Here is an 18,507-nt window from a genome sequence, read left to right as displayed (position 1 = left end):
TTACATTACTGCCTTTTTTTTATGTAATTCTGTGACATGATCAATAATTACTGATTCTGACGTCCCTAGTTGGGTCATTTCTGGGTTTTACATCTGGACATGAGGAGGGTGGAGAGGTGTAGGCGTGAACAAGTTTCTTGTTTTGTTTGAATCTTAGATATTGTTTTGCATATAATCTATTTAATTGTTGATTATAATGTTTTGCTATATGTTTTATGTTTTTGGACCCGTCGAAAATGAGATGGTACATCTCAAGGGGCCTAAAATAAATAAATAAGTTGGTTTCTCTAATCACAAAGTAAAATGCAGTGTTTTTCAGTTCCAGATACGTGTGAATAAAATGTTTTGTGATGTTGTAGATCCACTGATTTACAGATTTGCATCTGTAAATCAGTATATAAAATTACTAAAATGTGTGAAAAATTATATAGATAAATGTTTACACTGAAAATGTAGGATTTTTTTTTTTTTTTTTTAAAGTAATGGGACATGTGAGAAAATAATCATTTAAAAAAACATAAAATGTTACATTATATATTATTATATATTAAATAGTTATATCTAAATATATATATATACATTTTTAGATTATTTTATTAAATGTATACATATTATATATTGATACATAACTATTTCATTATTAAAATAAATTAAATGTAGAACTGAGAGAAAATATTGTGAAAACTAGATTTTTTTTTCTGATTGTTCATCATTAAATGTAAACATCTTGAAGAAAAGAAAAAAAAGTAAACATTTGAAGTTTTCATCATTTATTTTATAAGTTAAGATGCCGTTCTGGCCCACCTTTATGTGTGTGTGTGTGTGTGAGGCTCCTGAACAGAAATGTGTGTTTACCAGCGTCGTTAAGTCATTTGATCTGGTTTCGTTTCATCGATGCGATAAATCATCAACCTGATGTTTCTGCTGTACGTCTCTCTGTTTCCTCCCTGCATTACAGCCACAACAGCAAGACCACCACCTGGTTGGACCCCCGTCTCGCAAAGAAAGCCAAGCCTCCGGAGAAATGCAAGGAAGGAGGTGAAGCACACACACACACACACTCTCTCCTTCTCTTCCCACACGTTTCCAAACTTCCTGCTGCACAAACCGGTCTGCGTTTGCTCCCCGCCTCTCCGAAGGCGGCGCTGGCTGACATACGGAGGCTGAACAGCTCAGCGGTCCCAGTCCCAGTCCTGCTGGTGACACAGCAGAAACCTCCAGTCTCCGGTCTGCCCGCCTCGCTCCCAACCCCCCCCCCTAATGGCTTCACACGGAGAGCTCATCAGCACAACATCTCTCAAAAGGCTATTTTCTCGGGCCCCTCTTGCGTAAAGATCCCCTCTGCGCTGCGTGTGTTGTGTCACGCCGCAGCAGAAAGTCAAGATGTTGCACACACACACATGCCGCTGGAAGACAGGCTGAGAGGTTCCCTTTCTGGGGGAGTCTGTGGGTAACACCTCCTTCCCTCTCCTCCACCTCTCCAGTCTTAAGCACATAGCCCCCCCACCCCCTCTTCTGTGGGTGTAGAGAAGCCCCACGCCTCATTGCACGTGTCCACTTGTCCACGTTGCGCCTCAGAAGTCACAGAAGTGATGTGTGTGTCCTTTCTCTCTCATCAGAGCTGCCCTACGGCTGGGAGAAGATCGAAGACCCCCACTTTGGCACCTACTACGTAGAGTGAGTAAACCCCTCCTCATGCCTGGGGAAGCCTGAAGGGCTGCAGCTGGGAATCATGTCAGATGCAGATGAAACGATGAGATACCTGCGCAGCTTCGCACATTTCACGTAAACGCGCTCATTTCAACGAGTTCTCCAGTAGTGGTGTCGTTATCTGCAGCTCTGAGCCAATTCCACCAAATTCCAACGGTATGACATGTTGTGTTGATCATGTGGGCCGTGTTAACGCCACTGTCCAAGCAGAAGTTTCCCACAGGCTTCCTGAAAGCAATTATGTGAGCATCAGCGACAGGAGTGGGCTGGAGACGGCATACAATGAAGGTTTGGAGGTCCAGGAGAGGGGAACAACAAGGGGAACCCGTTCTGATGGAGAGTGGAAACAAGAACACAATGTTTCGTTTTAGTCCCGTTACTGTGGACAAAGAGGGGGGAGCTGTGTAGTCAGGGGAGAAGGGGGGGGGGGGGGGGGGGGGGAGTTGCGGCCTGTTTATGCAGGAAGGTCAATGAGAGGCTTCATCTGTCTCAGTTGATTTTTCTCTGGCAGGTTTTTTTTTTGGCGAATGAGCAACGAAATGCTGCAACGTGACGAGGTGTGGCGAGAAAGCGAACACAGAGCGAATGCAGGAAATGAAAGAAAAGGAGGGATGTTTATCTCCTCAGACTTAATGGTGTGTGTGTGTGTGTGCGCGTGTGTCACACACACACACACCCCCAGCACACGGTGCGTCCCGTTGAACGCCCACACACTCGGTACATGGCATCACCGTCTCGGCATGCGGTCGATTCGCTGTGCAGCGTCGGTGAGTTTCGTCTTCTCCCCCCTCCGGTGCCGTCATGACCGGGGTTTGCGCCTGTTCAAGCTCATTATGCAGATGAGCGATCACCCCCCCTCCCTCTGTCACAGCGAGGGGACATTCCACTGCCTAGCAGGAAATGTTTGATCACACAGGTGTGTGTTACTGTGAATCATTAAACTGCTGATCAGTCAGAAGGTTTGGAGATCCGGCATCTCCCAGTTTAAAACTCCTTTTCATCCTGGTATCATGATGGTTTGAATGGAAGTTAGTCCCACGGTTACAGGGAAAAACATCACACACAAGCAGCGACTGTCACCATGCGCTGCTAAACGGGGGTTTTTGTTTGGTTTCTTTATTTAAATTTTGTTTTTGCAGCGAGTTTTTGTGGTGAACTAAAGTCAAACACACTCAGGCCTCTTCACCTGTTTGATTAATGGATAACACAAGTATCTAATCAGCCAATCACATGGCTGATTAGACACATTTAGCGTTGTCATGGTGACAATGACATGCTAAAGTTTAAACTGAGCATCAGGACGAGGAAGAAAGGAGATTTTGGCGACTCTGAACGTGGCGTGTTGTTGGTCTGAGTATGTGGTAAACTGGTGATATGCTGGGATTTTCACACACAACCATCTTGAAGGTTTCTGGAAACAGAAAATATCCAGTAAGCAACAGTTGTCTGGACCAGAATGTACTAAAGGAAAATGTTTTGAAATGATCCGGATGAGTCTCCAGTTCAACATGTCACAAAACTTGTTGTTTAATCATGTCTCAATCTCTAAAGACATTAAGTCGCCACATGATTGGCTAAGCAGCTATTTGACGTCCTAATAAAGAGGCCAGTGGGTATATATTGAGGTATTTGTTTATATATTCTGATATTACCTACATACAACATTGCTTACTGCATGTTTTCCTAATATCCTAAAATCATACTTGGCAGAGAAATAAAAATGAGGTCAGAATATTTGCTTTCCAAATACATGCATTATAAAGTCTGAGAGGCTCCTGGCACATACACGCGTTTGGCTTTGTGGTTTACACGCCGTTCGGAACTTTACAAGATGGGCATTGTTTCCGGCACAGGTTGTCTCGCACAGTCCTTGTAGTCAAATTAAGGCTTTGCATGACAAAGATCAGCATCAACAGTGGAACTGCTCTGTTCGGTGCGGCCAAATGCTGAGAGAAAACGATGAGATTAAAAAAGAAACGTGGCCGGCGGCTCAGACTGCATGTAATCAACTGACATAGAGAGCTGATAAAAAAAAAAAAAAAGATGGTGTTAAATGTGTGATGAAAAGATTACCAACACAAGTGGAAGTAATGTCGAACCGAATTCCTCTCTCCTCTGCAGCCACATCAACCAGATGACCCAGTTTGAGAATCCAGTCATGGAGGCAAAGAAGAAGTTGAGTGTTGACACACCTGTTGCAGCGCAGCCACCTGCAGCTACAGCCTCAGGTAACTCAGGAGCAGCCGAGCTGTTAATCCTCAATTTCTCTGGATTTTATCTTGACAAGGAAAAGTTTGAAAGCCTTTATGGGATTTGCATATTTATATAAAGGGAAAGAAAAAGGAGGGGGAATTAAGTGCCTGGATGATTATGATGGCTTTTTTTATCTGATGCACAATTATTAGTGAGTTCTGCAGATGTTCGCATTAAAGGTCATGTTTAAAACGGGGAGATTTCCTGTCGCTGATCAGAAGGAAAATCAACAGAAAGTGAGATTATAGGCTGTAAATTGCATCCTGCAGCGGAGAAACGCACAGAAAGAGCCGACGTGACTCATGGTTATTAATGCATCGTCTCCGTCTGGAGATGATCCCTAAGAAGAAAATCTAAAACTCATGTTTTTATATTCTTCATCAAAATGTATTTGCTGATTTTTGCATCACAGCCTTGCGCTGGTTTTTGCTTTTTATCCAGACTGAATTTTCCATAGATTTTAAGAGATTGACAGGAAGTTTGTTCATAATTCTTATTATGGATGATTAATCTCTTTTTTTTTTAAGGTGTTTGCAACACTTTATCATAAATTGTAGTGCAACCGTAGGGGTGATCTTTGGATTTTCTTAACATCTGAAGCTGGGATTGTTATCAATCTGCTCTGACCAGTTTGGATGGCTTGCAGTCATGTGCAAAAAAAGCTAAACCTCTCTGCTGCAATATTTTATGCACTATAAAATGATTCTAAATAATCTGGTCATCATTTATGAAATAACAACCTCAGCTGAACAGCAATATGTCAAATTTTACATTGTGTTACTTTTTATTTAGTATAAAATAAAGGAAATATGCAGAAGTATGTGTGAAAAACAGTCATCCTGACTGCTTCCATAGGAGTTTAGTGGAAATGTAACAGCCAGGAGATGCTGCTCAAATGCACTTAGTTAACTGATCATCAACAAATATGAGCACATTCTCACATCCTTACATCCTCCAGGGACAATGGATGGAAATTACTGTCTGTTTAAATGACATGCGTTCATATAAGGCTCAGTGACATTTACTGTCACTTCTGAATAAAATTGGAAAAAAAAAACAGTGGTGAAAATGAAGATTTTGAGAATGTGAACTCGATGCCAAGGAGGAAAGACATCAGCAATAAACCTAAAGCATCAGTCTTCACTGCTGTTTGAAGCTAACTTTCTGAACTGTTTGGAGTCTGTTACAGTAAGAAACATTTAGGACAGAGACCAGTCTTCCCAGGAGTCGATATCCCAGTAGGTTCATTCAAACGTTAAGCCTTGCAAGGCTCTGAGAAACTTCAGGGAGAAAACAACAAGGAGCTACATCTCAGACTCTCCAGGACTTGTTTAGCATAAATGTTAGTTTATGACAGTAAAATTAGAAAAAGGAAAGAACAAGTACAGCTTGTTTGCAAGGTTTGCAGGATAAAGCCTTTAAACAGAACATGACAGCACGGCTTAGGTTTGCAAAGTTGCATCTGAATGAACCACAAGATTTCAGGACCAGAAGACTCACAGACAGACCACACCAAGGTGGAGATGTTTGGTTATTATGGAAGACAGCGCAACAAAGTCAGAGTCATGTGGGATGAAACTAGCTTACCACAGTTCTACCAACATGATAAGGATTCACTAACTCATTGATTCATTCATTTATTCATTATCCTAACCGCTTGATCCAATGAAGGGTTGCAGGGAAGCTGGAGCCTATCCCAGCAGTCTTTGGGCAAAAGGCAGGGTACACCCTGGACAGTTAGCCAGTCCATTGCAGGGACTCACTAACTAAAGCATAAAACAATATTACACTTTTGGAGCAAAATTTCCAGCCAGAAAGATGACGGAAGATTACGTTTCTTACTGAGCTACATGCTTATGTGTAGATGTTACGACCCCCGATGGAGCTTGTCCAGGGGTACAAAGGGGTGGCAACATTAACAAAAGAAAAACCAGGAAGATGCACAATTGAAAGCTTTATTTAGGACTCACTAGTCCTGAAAAACATCAAAAAGTCTCAAACCAAAAGCCAAAACAATCCCAACAACAAAAGCATAAACCAAAGCTGGCACCAACCCAACTATAATCACAAAAATGTTCAAAACAACTCAACAACCAAACAGTCAAACTCACTTACTGTCAGTGAACAAATTGCAAGCTGTGCACCAAGGCTCTACCAAACACAGCTGCCCCCAACGAAAGTCATTGGCAGCCTTTATTCTGGTGCTCAGCAAAAGGTCCGGCCAATCACGGGTAGGTGGGCGTGTGGGCGACCAATCAGCATCCAGCACATCAGTCTGAGGGCAGTGGCAAGAAGAAAGCCAGGTGTATCCAATCCCCCAGGTGATGATGGTTGGAATGATGATCAGCTAGATGACTGGCCATGGGCCGTAACAGTAGCTCCCCGGTAGAGGAGTTGTGCCACTGACGTAAGCTATGGCTCTTCAACGCCGCTGACCCAAGTTCAGATCCCAGCCTGGGGCCCTGTGCTGCATCAGACCCTTTTTCTTGTCTTTCTTCTGTAAAACAAAGACCCCACAAAAAAAAAAAAAAAAAAAAAACCACCTCACACCAACTATCAAGCACGGTGGTGGAGGGGTAATAATTTGTGACTGCTTTGCCGCTACAGCACCTGGACACATTAAAGACGTATTACATAACTTTCTTACCTTAAAACGCTGCATCTTGTTCGGTGACACAGTGACATCTACAATTTCTGGAGCCACTGCTGCCCAGCAGCATCCCGAGGCTGAGAAACCGTCATGAAACAACTTATACATCCGGGACGTGACCTTTTCCTTCACGGTATAATAAGGAACTGACTGTTTTGAACACGCAGCGTCGCTGATTTAGCAAAGAAACGCAAGAAGGTAGGATGCAGGACGGAGGCTGAATTAGCCTTCAATGGGGGGCACGTGACGCGTAAAATTACAAAAGCTCTTTAGTGTGTCTTCAAAATCATTGAAACAAGCCTGAACTACCATATACCAGAATATTGGAGAGTTATTTATGAGGGATTTTGTAAGAAGACACACAACGGCACATCTACAGAAGAATCCAGAGAAGAATCAGTGTGTTGCAATGTTGCTACTTCCAAACGCAGATCGAATGTATTTGCAGTGAAAAAAGAGATTGATGACATCAGATCAAATATTATTGCCGCCGAAGGGAGATGGTCTTGGCTGCAGACTGGAGAAGAAGGCGAGGCTGGATATTCGACAGGGCTGGATGTCCAACCTCACTCCCTCAACATTTAGGTGCCCATTACTAACCCTAACCCCTAACACCCATTGCCCGTCTAACCCCGCCCATTGGACACCCAACTCCAACTCACACCAACTCAAAGAGGTGGAGCTGAGAGGGGGGCTGTGAGCGTCATGGTGGATGATTGACATCGAGCGAACTCTGAGATGCCTGTAGCTAAGAGCTAACCTGGAGCTAACAGTAGCTAACAGGAGCTAACCAGCTAACGGAGGTAAGCGGGCTAAAGCTAAGTCACGTTGTTAACCGGCTAAAAACCGCGGTTGTTCTACATTCTTCTGACTTGAAGCTGGAGATCGGGTACCTGTCAATCAAAAGGACATGCCCCTAAATATGCCGAACTTCGAGATTAAATTACTTTTAAATAGGCGAGTTAGAAAAAAATTCACTCCCCCCACAGTTGTCATGAAGGTAAACCTGACCTGTTAGACCTATACTGGATTTTTGAACCAGGCTGTAAGCATGTTTATTTCTGCTGTGAAGTTGGTCTTTTTAACATGGGAGTCTATGGTGATTTGCTCTGTCTTGCAGCACCTAGTGGATGAAGGGGGAACTGCAGTTTTATGCACTTCTGCATCGCCGTCAGTTTTATTGCCGAAGGCTCTGTCCATCTTTCAAATTCGGTCCATGGTTGTGCCATAGGTCGGTGATTTCTACCCTGGCCTGCAGCCTTAGGCGTCTTATTAAGACACACAGAGCGGCTGGATAGATTTAGCTTTATGTTTAGTAACAGAGGGAGGCTGTAAAAAAAAAAAAAAAGACTCATTAGATGTGTTATTTAAAGACTGGAATTCTTCCTTCGCGCTGAGATGAAATGCATGTCTGGAAGATGTTCTAACAGCTGACAGGCTGCTGATAAACAACCCGTACGCTCTGAAGCTATGATATTCAATTTGAATAATGGAGCAGCGCTTTGCTGGGCGGCAGAATTCATTTTGACAAGTGGATATGAAACGGCAAGGCTCCGATGTCTTTTTGAAAACGCTTTTTGCCCTCGTCGTTCCCAGCAGCTGAAAGATCTCTTTAGAAACGGAGGAAGGGAGCGAGGGAGGAAAGATGGAGCGAATAGTGAAGTGGCTGCAGTTGAAGGTGACCTGTGATCATAAATTTCCTTTTTTCACAGCTCATCATTTACCACCTGTGGTGACTACTGCCCCTTAACTGATACCACCCCCCCTGCTTCCTCTACTGATGTAGAGTCTGATAAGAGGAAATGCCAAGTTGTTTGTAAAATGAGTGACAGTCACCATATAACCAACAGCATATAACAGCATTAGTATTCAAACTAGCCTCTGTATTTCAGACACAAGTTGGACCAATCTGTCTGACCCACTCAGTTGCAGGCAGAACCGTCCCTCCACCACCCCCCACAGCTCAGCATCTCTGCTGTCTGCAGATGATACTGCCTCCATGTATCGCCGCCTCCTGCTCCAACCGCCTCCCTTACGCCCCTCTCTGCACCTTCCCACCCTTGTTAATGAGAATTAATGTCCGGCGGTCTTGTGTAAGCGTGTGGACGTGCGTGAAGTGGCTTTTTAAATGTTGTTTTGACGAGGCTGCCCAGCCTGACCTCCCAGACGATGCTGCCGAGCGGAGGAGCGACGTGAACCCAGTGATGCTCGGCCATAATTACGGCGTTGACAATCCTGTCAGACATTTCATATAATCACATTCACCCCCTGAGAAAACAAGACTTCTTTTGTTGCCCTGCAGCTTAATCAGGACCATGTAAACATCCCCCCCCCCCCCCCCCCCCCCCCCATCCTCATCCTCATCCCAGCCTCTATCCTCCATTCGGCTGCCGCTGCTTTAATGGTGATCATATAGGAAAGAGCGCTGACAGATTTCTGGCATGGCGGCTGAAAACAACGCGTCTGAGCAGCGTGACGGGGCTTGTTACTCATATTCATACCTTCAGCAGACATTTATTTACGTTTATCAAAACAACTTATGGGCTTGTTCAGCACAGATGCAGGAACGTCAGGTTAATCATACTTGGCATGATCTCTCCTTTTTTTTTCTGCCCCCTCTAAAGCGTCATGTTCATCTGCCAATTGCAGTGCAATTATGCAAATGAACTGGTGAGGGAGACCGGCAGAGGAAGAGGGGGTTGCTATCTGTACTCTCCCTAATGAGATTGAAGTCCCAGCATCTATCAGTGTGGGAACTGCCAGAGAAGTAGCCCAGCATGCAAGGACAGTGCACATAACTCACAGTTTCACAAGCGCTCACCGCGGTGGGGGGGAGGAAGCAGAGAGTGAGGGTTCACCCAGAACTTGCCTCTTTCTGTCAAGGCTAACTCCATTTGTCTCCGTCTCTTCCAGTCTCATCACTCCTGTCCTCTCTTTTCTCCCACACACTCAGAAATTTTTTTCTTTCCTTGCCTTTTATAAACTCGTCCTGTTTGCACGTCCCACTGGTGCCACAAAAGGGAAATTTGCTGTGAAAAGTTTGCTTGGTGAAACATCAGGATGGATTTATGGCTGGAGCGAAGAGGAAAAAAAACGAGGTCGGGACAAAGATGTAGACGTTTAAGGGACTGGATGTTTACTGGTTTTATGACTTTGGCTCGTGTGATTTATTTAGGAGTTCTTGAAGTGTTCAGTGTGATTACTGGCACGGAGGATGTGTTATTACCCACACTGTCACCGTGTCAATGTCCTTATGATGGCGGCAGAAAATCAGCTAACTGTTTGTTTTCATGTTCCAGGCTCATTTTTACCCGTAACCTTTTCAAAATCTGATCTTTAAGGAAACATTTGCAACTTAATTAAAAATATATAAAAAGTACAAAAGCACATTTTTTTTCCAATATTAGTCACAAAGCCTGCAATGGACTGGCGAGCTGTCCAGGGTGCACCCTGCCTTTCACCCAAAGACTGCTGGGATAGGCTCCAGCTTCCCTGCGACCCTTCATTGGATCAAACAGTTAGGAGAATGAATGAATGGTCACAAAGTACTTTAAAGAAAGTATGTTTTCTTATATAATTCTTAAGTTTTATATATAACAGAACAAGAAAAAAACAATTGAGATAAATATAACGTCACATAAAAGTCAACATTACAGCATCATTACATGCTAAACCTGCTGTATGACGTGTATAAGAAGTAAGAAAGTCAGCAATCATTTGCATTTGATGAACTGATCATCATCAGGATGAGCACGTATATAAAAACAGAAGTTTTGTCAGTTTGCTGCTCTGGAGCTTTAATATGTGTTTTAAGATAGTGCCAAGGAGGAAAGACATCAGCAATAATCTTCACCTAGACATCGCTGCTGTCCATCAATCTGGGACGGGAGTCTGGAATTAATGAGAATCATTCACAAGTGGAAAACACTCAGAGCACTGAAATGCCAAAACGCAAACCTCTGACTCTTCCTTATTACCTTTGTTTAGTTTTTATTTACTTCAGGCAGTGGTATTTACCGCGAAACCAGAGGAGAAATAACAAGGACATAACAGTTTTGCCTGAAAGGGAGAGGAAAGAAGAAAACTTTCCATTCAGATCAGTCGTCTCTGCTCCTTGCAGGTTGAGCCGATGCTCAGAATAACTGAGCTACATCTCGCAGTCTGCAGGCTTCAGCTAGCAAACAGCTTTGCTAAGTTGCACCTGACAAGACCAAAACAGCGATATTTGCAGCAGCACATTTGGAGAAACTCAACCGCATCGTATCGGCAAACCTCATACCAGCCGTCCAGCACGGAGGTGGAGGGATGGTGATATGGGCTTGTTTTGCAGCATCAGGGCTTGGACTCCTTGCAGTCATTAGACGGACCATGAACTCCAAAGCAACCAGAGTATTTTAAGGCCAAATGCTTGGATCATGCAGTAGGACAATGGTCCCAAACACCAGAAAATCTACAAGAAAGAAAAGCATCAAGATGCTGAAATGACCCAAAGTCCAGACTTTAACCTGAGTGCAATGCGACACGCTTGCAGACCTCAATGGACCTGCGGGTGTTTGTTGTCTCCATGCTGCAACACACCTGACAGGAATTCCTAAACAGGTTGACAAGAAGCTGCAGGATCCATTTGATTTGAATCAGGTGTGTTGGTGCAGAGAAACAACAAGAACCTGCCGGAAACCGGCCCTCGAGGACTGGAGGGAACGGAGGGCCAAAATTCCTCCGCAGTATTGCAAGAGGCTGATTATACAAAAACCTGATTATACCTTTAACCTGACCATAATGAAGCCAGTTAAGATATTTTCCATTAACTTTTAATCTCCCTTTTCCCTTTCCGTCATATCTCTACAACAGAGGAGCTAGCGAGGGGAGCACGGGGCTTCACGCGAGATCCATCTCAGCTGCAGGGCTCCATCCTGAAGACGGCACTCAGAAAAAGCCCCCAGGGGTTTGGCTTCACGATTATCGGTGGAGACCGACCCGATGAGTTCCTTCAGGTGAAAAACGTCCTGCCAGATGGGCCGGCTGCACATGACAACAAGATAGCCTCAGGTAACCTCTCATCCACACAGAACTACTTGGAACGCTCCACATTTCGCCAGCGAGGCAGCTTGCCTTTTCTACTGATTTTATTCTTTTTACCTTTTTGTTATTATGATGTTATATTTTGCTTCTGAACAAATGTGATGTTGTTATCTGATGCAGCACTTTGGGTTGCGTTTGAAGGCACTATAGAAGTAAATTGAACGTGACGGGACTTGTCTAAACTGATCCTCCGGTGTCTGGGCTGCAGTTGGTTTAGATGATATGAGAAGGAAATCAGTGGTGAGAAAGGTCCATCTGATGGAGGCTTAGCTCAACACAACATACGCCTGGGTTCAAAGGGGGGGGGGGGGGCCCTTCTAGGGCCCCCAAAAAGATGTACAAACTATATAAGAAAATCATTAAACCTTCATTATAAAAGGTTGGAATCCAATATAGCAATAATATAAACTGCTAATTCATTTATATTAAAATAACCTAATTAGATGTATGCACTGTGATTTAACCCTTTATAGGGCACTCAATGAAATACCTTTAAATTAGACATTTTAACCTAAAATTGTCCTAATCTGAACCAAGACCTCCATTCTGTTGTTACATTAACAAAAAAAAAAAAGTTTCATGCTGAATATGAAAAGAAACAAAGTGATCAAAGTGCCCCATAAAGGGTTAAACACAACCCTAGATCTTTATTATTGTCATGAAAAACAATTTTTTTATCATCTTGTCTATGTTTAACCACACCGGACATGCAGAGAAAAGACTGAAAACGGTGTCACCCTGAGGACTTGATTGCACAAAGCCAAGTGTTTGTAGGCGGTGTTCAGAGTAAGAAGCCAAAGAAAAAAAAAAAAAGGAAACCTGTCGATAGAGCATGTCCAGTTTACGGTCAACGCTCTGATTTAACATCCTCACATATATCAGGGTTTTAATTAGCCTGTTCTGTCCCGGACGTGTCCTACACGTAGCTTTTTCTGCAGCAGCAGAAATGAACAGCGAGCGTCAGCGAGTTGTGCATGTGCACAGAGTGATCACATGTATGATGAGAGCTGTAATTTGAATAAAAATGCCCTCAGATTCACAGCACACTCATATTGATAGCCATGCCAGCGCCGCTGCAGAAAATCAACATGAAAGTGGAACAGAGAGAGCAATTATTTTCAATGTTTCATTTCCCTCGAGTAGATGGGTAATTGACTATACTAAAAGATGAATGTAATTAATTTCATTGGGTTTTAACTGCGAGCAGTAGACTGGAACACTTTGCTCCATGCACGCCTCACTTTGGACCCGCTGCAATCTTCATGTCAGAGGTGGAGTGTTTGCGCTTTCCGCGACTGTCACCTTTTTTGGACGTTATTAGATAAGACGTTGGGGTAACGTGATGAGTCAGACCCACCGCGCTGAGTGTATGGAGTTCATTTGGAGAGTGAAACCTTAGCTATGTTTGCGCGAGGAGAGTATTGATTGTGTAGGTGGGCTGGATCCTCCTCTGGGCTCGCAGCCAGTTAGCCAGTCAGCATTTCAGCTGCGTACTCCTGGCCGGGGTGTGCTGTGCTTACAGGGGAGATGAAAGTTGTTCTATTTTATGTTCTCTCCTCCCTCATTAGCATCTATTAATTTTCCACTGAGGAGAAAATAGCCACAGAGTCTCTTATTGTCAGCTGTGTGTGTGTGCATCTGTGCGGCTGTGTGGTGTCGGGAGCAATGATCACTTTGTGTTTATTGCTTGAGTTCAAACATGCATCATATTCTGTGAAGCAGGGAAGATAAGAGTGGCTCCTGCGGGGTGTTAAAATCCTGGTGTTTCTGCACCACAACCGTTGACTGGACGTTTCTCGGCTTCCTTGGACACGAACACCAGGAGACACAGCGAGGATGAGGACGCAAACATTAGTTGTGTACCTCAGCATCACAGGGTCAGCAGGTCTGGGTGTTGGTCCAGCTGGTGGCCTAAATTTTGTCTTTTTTTCTGGCCAAGTGGAAAACTTCTCTTTTGAGAGGCCATATTTTTTTCCTCTTTTTCTGTGGTTCTGCACCTCAATGCCTTCTTCATTGAGCCATTGGCTGTAATCCACCTCAACTAGGCGCACAGTCGCCGGCCGGTCTCAGGCTGGACGTCAATGTTTCTGCCAGTCCACAGCTCCTTATGCTCTACGGCAGGGATCCTCAGTCCTGGTCCTCAAAGCTGTCGTCCTGCAGGACATCGGCCTTTGAGGACCAGGACTGAGGATCCCTGTTCTTAGGTTTCATCAGTTGCATCTTTACATAAACCTGTCAAGCATGGGGAGTCTGATTGCAGAGTGTTTGTTCATCCGACCAGATGACCAGACATCCTCACGGTCCTGGAAGGCCTGGAATCTTGCAGGCTTTAAAAGTTTCCCCACTCCAACATCCTTGACTCAAATCAATGAGTAATCAGTCAAGTCTGAGTCTGAATCAGGTGCGTTGCAGCAGGGAAACTTGTAAAACCTGCAGGACAGCGGCCCTTAAGGGCCTGGATTGAGGATTGCTGTACAGATGATGCTGTTGTGTGTTGGTATGGAGAAGCAGATGACCTGGTTCAGGACGGTATAAACAGCTTTTTCTGTTACTGCCAAGTCTCAGCAGGGTTGGGAACACTTTCTTATTGGGTCGGGCTTGAACGAATCCACAATACATGAAGAGTGTGTTGTTTTTCGTGTCTTGACAAACATTTAAGGTTCATATTACAAATGTGTGGAAACTCTTCGTTCCTCTTTTAGGTGATGTGATCGTGGACATCAACGGGATGTGTGTGTTGGGGAAGACTCATGCCGATGTGGTGCAGATGTTCCAGTCCATCCCCATCAACCAGTATGTGGACATGATCCTGTGTCGAGGCTACCCTCTGCCCGAGGACACTAACAGCAGTGAGGAGGCGTCAGGCAGACTCAGCGCCTCAAAGGACACCTCTCCGTCCCCGTCCACCTCCACGCCGCAAGACCACACGACCACAGACGGAGGAACCCTCTCCCGCCAAACTGCCTCGGTGCCACCCATTATGAGCAACGGAGGACGCCACCACCAGCATCCTCATCCCTACCACCTCCACCAACTTCCACTGGCCAATAACCAAGAGGGCCCCGACCCCACTCTGTTGCAGCCGGAGCTGGTCAGCGTGCCTTTGGTGAAAGGCCCGGGAGGTTTCGGCTTTGCGATCGCGGACTGCCCCCTGGGACAAAAGGTGAAGATGATCCTGGATGCTCAGTGGTGCCGCGGTTTGCTAAAAGGTGACGTCATCAAGGAAATCAACAGGCAGAACGTGCAAACGCTGAGCCACACGCAGGTGGTGGACATCCTCAAAGACCTGCCGGTGGGCAGCGAGGTCAACGTGCTGGTGCTCCGAGGAGGTGAGTCGGCCAGGATGGGAGGTCACGTTGGCGACTAGAAGTATGGCGCAGGCGGTGGTTGCATGGCCTGGTAAACCTCTGCTAGCTGCTTTAATCTGCATTCAAACAGCAAGCAGGTGTTTGTGCCAGGAGATAGTCTGCTGGTTTATTCCCACTCCTCTGAAATCCTTTTAATCCCTGCACACACACACACGTTGGTCACCTTTTGTCTGCTATACTGTACTTTTATTTCACTGTGAGCAAAGAGAAAGCAAAAGAGACGCTACGAGCAACGTTGTTCATCTACGGATTCAGTGTGTCACAAATAATGCTTGATTTTATGACTAACAGCGCGGACTGTGGTGCCGTTTGCTGCATGTTTCGTGCTCGGATACGCCGACTCTACCAATGATAAATAAAGCAATTTCACGCCTTAGTCCACACCAACTCCGCAATCATCCGCCGTGCACCTTCCCAAGCAGGGAGGCAGCGGAACTTCGTTACATGCCGAGCCGTGTTGGGAATGTGGAGAAAGATGGCAGTTTTGGTGATTTACTCGCTGCTTTGACAGAAAGGGAACGAGGAAGGGAAGGCAGGAGTGGTAGAGCGTGGTGGGTAATCATTGCCCGTCTTCTTACTTCAGGCTTTCACAGATTTGAAGGGCTTATTCCTCTTTTTTTTCCCCTCCCTGCCTTTGCTGCAGTGCAGTAGCCTAGATTCAAGAGATCAGCGTTGCACCCACATATCAGATCCACTGAGCGGGTTCTGCGGTGAGCTCTGGGGCTTGTCTTGTGTGTGCGCTCCTGCAACAGCCTGGTATGCATTAATCGCACATGTGCATATGCTTGTGGTGCGTATGTGTGTGTTGGTGCTTTGAAAAGAGCAGAAGATCACAGCTTTCCAGGCCTAAATGGAGCATTGCTGCAGGGCTTCCCACCGGTCACCTGTAGACTGGGATTAGGTTTGGCTTCACATCCAGCCCGAAGCGAGAACACCCCCCCCCCCCCCACCCACCCACCCACCCATTACAACGGCGCGAGAGAGAAACATAACAGGAAATATTTTTGGCCCTGCTCTGGATTTAAAGCTGGAGATGAGACAACCTCGTCAGATATGCAGCATCCCGCCCTCCATCTCTAAAATGCATTATGATCACAGACTGCAGGCTTTAAATATTCCATTTTTTTTAGATGAATTTAAATTAAACTCTGAAAAGTTCAAGAGCAAAAGTATTTACAGTAGCTGCAGCAAACAGGTGGTAGATTTAACCCGAAGAGACCAATGTTTTCCCAGTGGTCACTCCACTCTGTGATTCTGTAATTACAGGCAGAACATGACTAGCGCTTGTCTCTACTGCCCCCTAGTGGTGGGATCACACTCTGACTCATGCACAAGACACAAGAAGCTTTTAAATTACAAAGAAAAAAGCACTTACTGAGTGACTAAGAGTGGAGACCGATGCAGAGAGCGCAGAAGGAGTGGAGCCAATTTTGTGTGAAGCTCTAGAAAACTACTTAGCATCAGCAGGTCGCTAGAAAAAGGAAAATATAACTCAGTGATCAAGCTTGAAAGTCAATATTTGATGACAGTGTTTATTCTTCATCACAGTCTGAGGTCCGTGATGAAGACTAAGAGGTCCAGGCTCCAAGGAGGCTGACTCAGGACTGATTCAGCTTTGCTTTTAGCCGTTCGGCTGGATGTTTAGCATCGTTGTCATGCTGGAAAGCAAAGCCAGATGTTTTCCTGATGCTGTTGCTTGGAGGATTTTCTCAGGTTGTAATTCCATCATTATGAAAAGATCCACCACAGAGCTGGTTCAGATGCAGCCACCCCCATAAAAAACACTGATTGAAGCACGCTTTTAGAGGTGGCTGACACACTCCTGCATCTTTCTCCGGACCTCCTTCATGCTGAGATGAATATGATGATTTGAACCAAAAAGATTTCACGACAGGATTCATCCCCCCATTAGACAAGCTTTTAACTCTGATTTTCTCCCCTGAAAATGGCTTCTTGACAAGAAGAAGGGACAGATGGATCTCTCAGGCCTTGTCTTTACTGGCCTTTTTTTTCCTATCGGTGTCTGAAGGTCGTTCAGATCCCGTTTGTCAGCTGGAAGTAGTACTCTAGGCCTGACATGTCTTCCTTTGTCCAGTTTCCTCACATTTTCAGGGCACACTCCACACGATTTGATTTTCAAATGAAAGATTTCAATATTTTTTATTGTTATCATTGTGAATAGCACTAACCCGTGTTATTTGTGTCTGGATTTCCAGATGAACATCAGACACAATCACCTCCTCCTGCTTTGTCTTCCTGTTGTTTGTATATATATCAGTACCTGTCATTTTATCTATTATGGTATTTTTGTAGAAATAGGATGCTATATGTGGTAGGTTGGGGTTTTGCATTGTCCATCCATCCATTTTCAGCCGCCTCTCAGGTCGGGGTCGGGTCTCGTTGCTGCAAATGTGGCTGGTTTCGCATGGTGGGTGTGACAAAGCACCAAATGTTCTGTCATTCATGTTTCGTTGTATTTATTACATTATAATTCAGATATGTTAATTATCTGTGTTACAGAACCACACTCTATACCAGGACAACCAATGTGAGCTAAAGTGAAATAATAAAGAAGACATCTGAATCATCTCCTACGTGCATTCTTACCAAGGCCCTCTGGCGGTCACATTAATGGACCTGTCAATTTAGCTCTCCCCACAACAGTGGGAATTAAATATTAATATTAATATTAATACATGTATTTAATTAATCTTGTTTTAAGAGGGGACCCCAGGAAGACTAGCTGCTGCCTCTGCAGCATTTATTGCAAATCCTGGAAATAAACAAACACGATGCTGAGAAAAGTTTTAAGCTGACTCCTCTTTGTGCCGCGTTATCTTCCGCAGCCACAGAAATGTCTGTGTGAGAGGCTGCTGGTGGCAAAGTACCTAAACGTTTCACTTAAAGGGGAGTGTGGGCCGAATGGTTGGAGAGGTGGGCTTGGATCTGGAAGGCTACGAAAGCCCTTAACCCCCACCTGCCGTCTGGGTACTGCTGCTAGTGTAACTAGGATGGGTTAAACACAGAGAAATAACTGGGACTAATCCAGCTGGGATTAGTGGAATAATAAAATAAACAGAACTAGGTTATTTTCTAAGTTCACAGTGCAGGTTTAATCCTGCATGGGGGGCTTTTTTATTGTTAGAATGAATGATTGTTTGATTTTAAGTGGCACAAACAGCAGATTTTCTCCTATGAATATGAATGAAAAAGCAGCAAATATCACATAGAAAACTTTTAGAGACCTTAAGAAAGTCTGGCAAACGACTGTTCCGAGTCTGTTTTAGGAATATTTGTCTCCTTGGAAGTGAAATCTAAATGAAGAAGAGTCTGCTCCAGGCTGGTACCGTTCTGTATGTTTATTATATCTGCTGAAATGATTTGACTCTACTTTCCTCTCGCTCCTCACAGGTCAGACATCTCCTGTGAAGTCACTGAAACCGG

The 18,507-nt window shown here is 44.6% G+C and overlaps 1 protein-coding gene across 1 annotated transcript in view; it reads left to right on the top strand.

The window, feature by feature from the left end:
• Positions 1 to 18,507, top strand: part of magi3a (membrane associated guanylate kinase, WW and PDZ domain containing 3a) — a gene marked incomplete at its 5' end in the record, with an annotated part of 192,743 nt that overhangs the window by 153,094 nt on the left and 21,142 nt on the right. The window contains 6 exons of the mRNA XM_079239678.1: positions 959 to 1,038; positions 1,620 to 1,677; positions 3,832 to 3,938; positions 11,465 to 11,662; positions 14,398 to 15,024; positions 18,475 to 18,506. Coding sequence (XP_079095804.1) covers positions 959 to 1,038; positions 1,620 to 1,677; positions 3,832 to 3,938; positions 11,465 to 11,662; positions 14,398 to 15,024; positions 18,475 to 18,506 — 1,102 coding nt within the window. The remainder of the gene's footprint in view (positions 1 to 958; positions 1,039 to 1,619; positions 1,678 to 3,831; positions 3,939 to 11,464; positions 11,663 to 14,397; positions 15,025 to 18,474; position 18,507) is intronic.

The sequence above is a fragment of the Telmatherina bonti genome (genome assembly GCF_933228915.1).
Source record: "Telmatherina bonti genome assembly, chromosome: 4".
Taxonomy (NCBI): domain Eukaryota; kingdom Metazoa; phylum Chordata; class Actinopteri; order Atheriniformes; family Telmatherinidae; genus Telmatherina; species Telmatherina bonti.
This window is presented reverse-complemented; position numbering and strand designations above follow the sequence as displayed.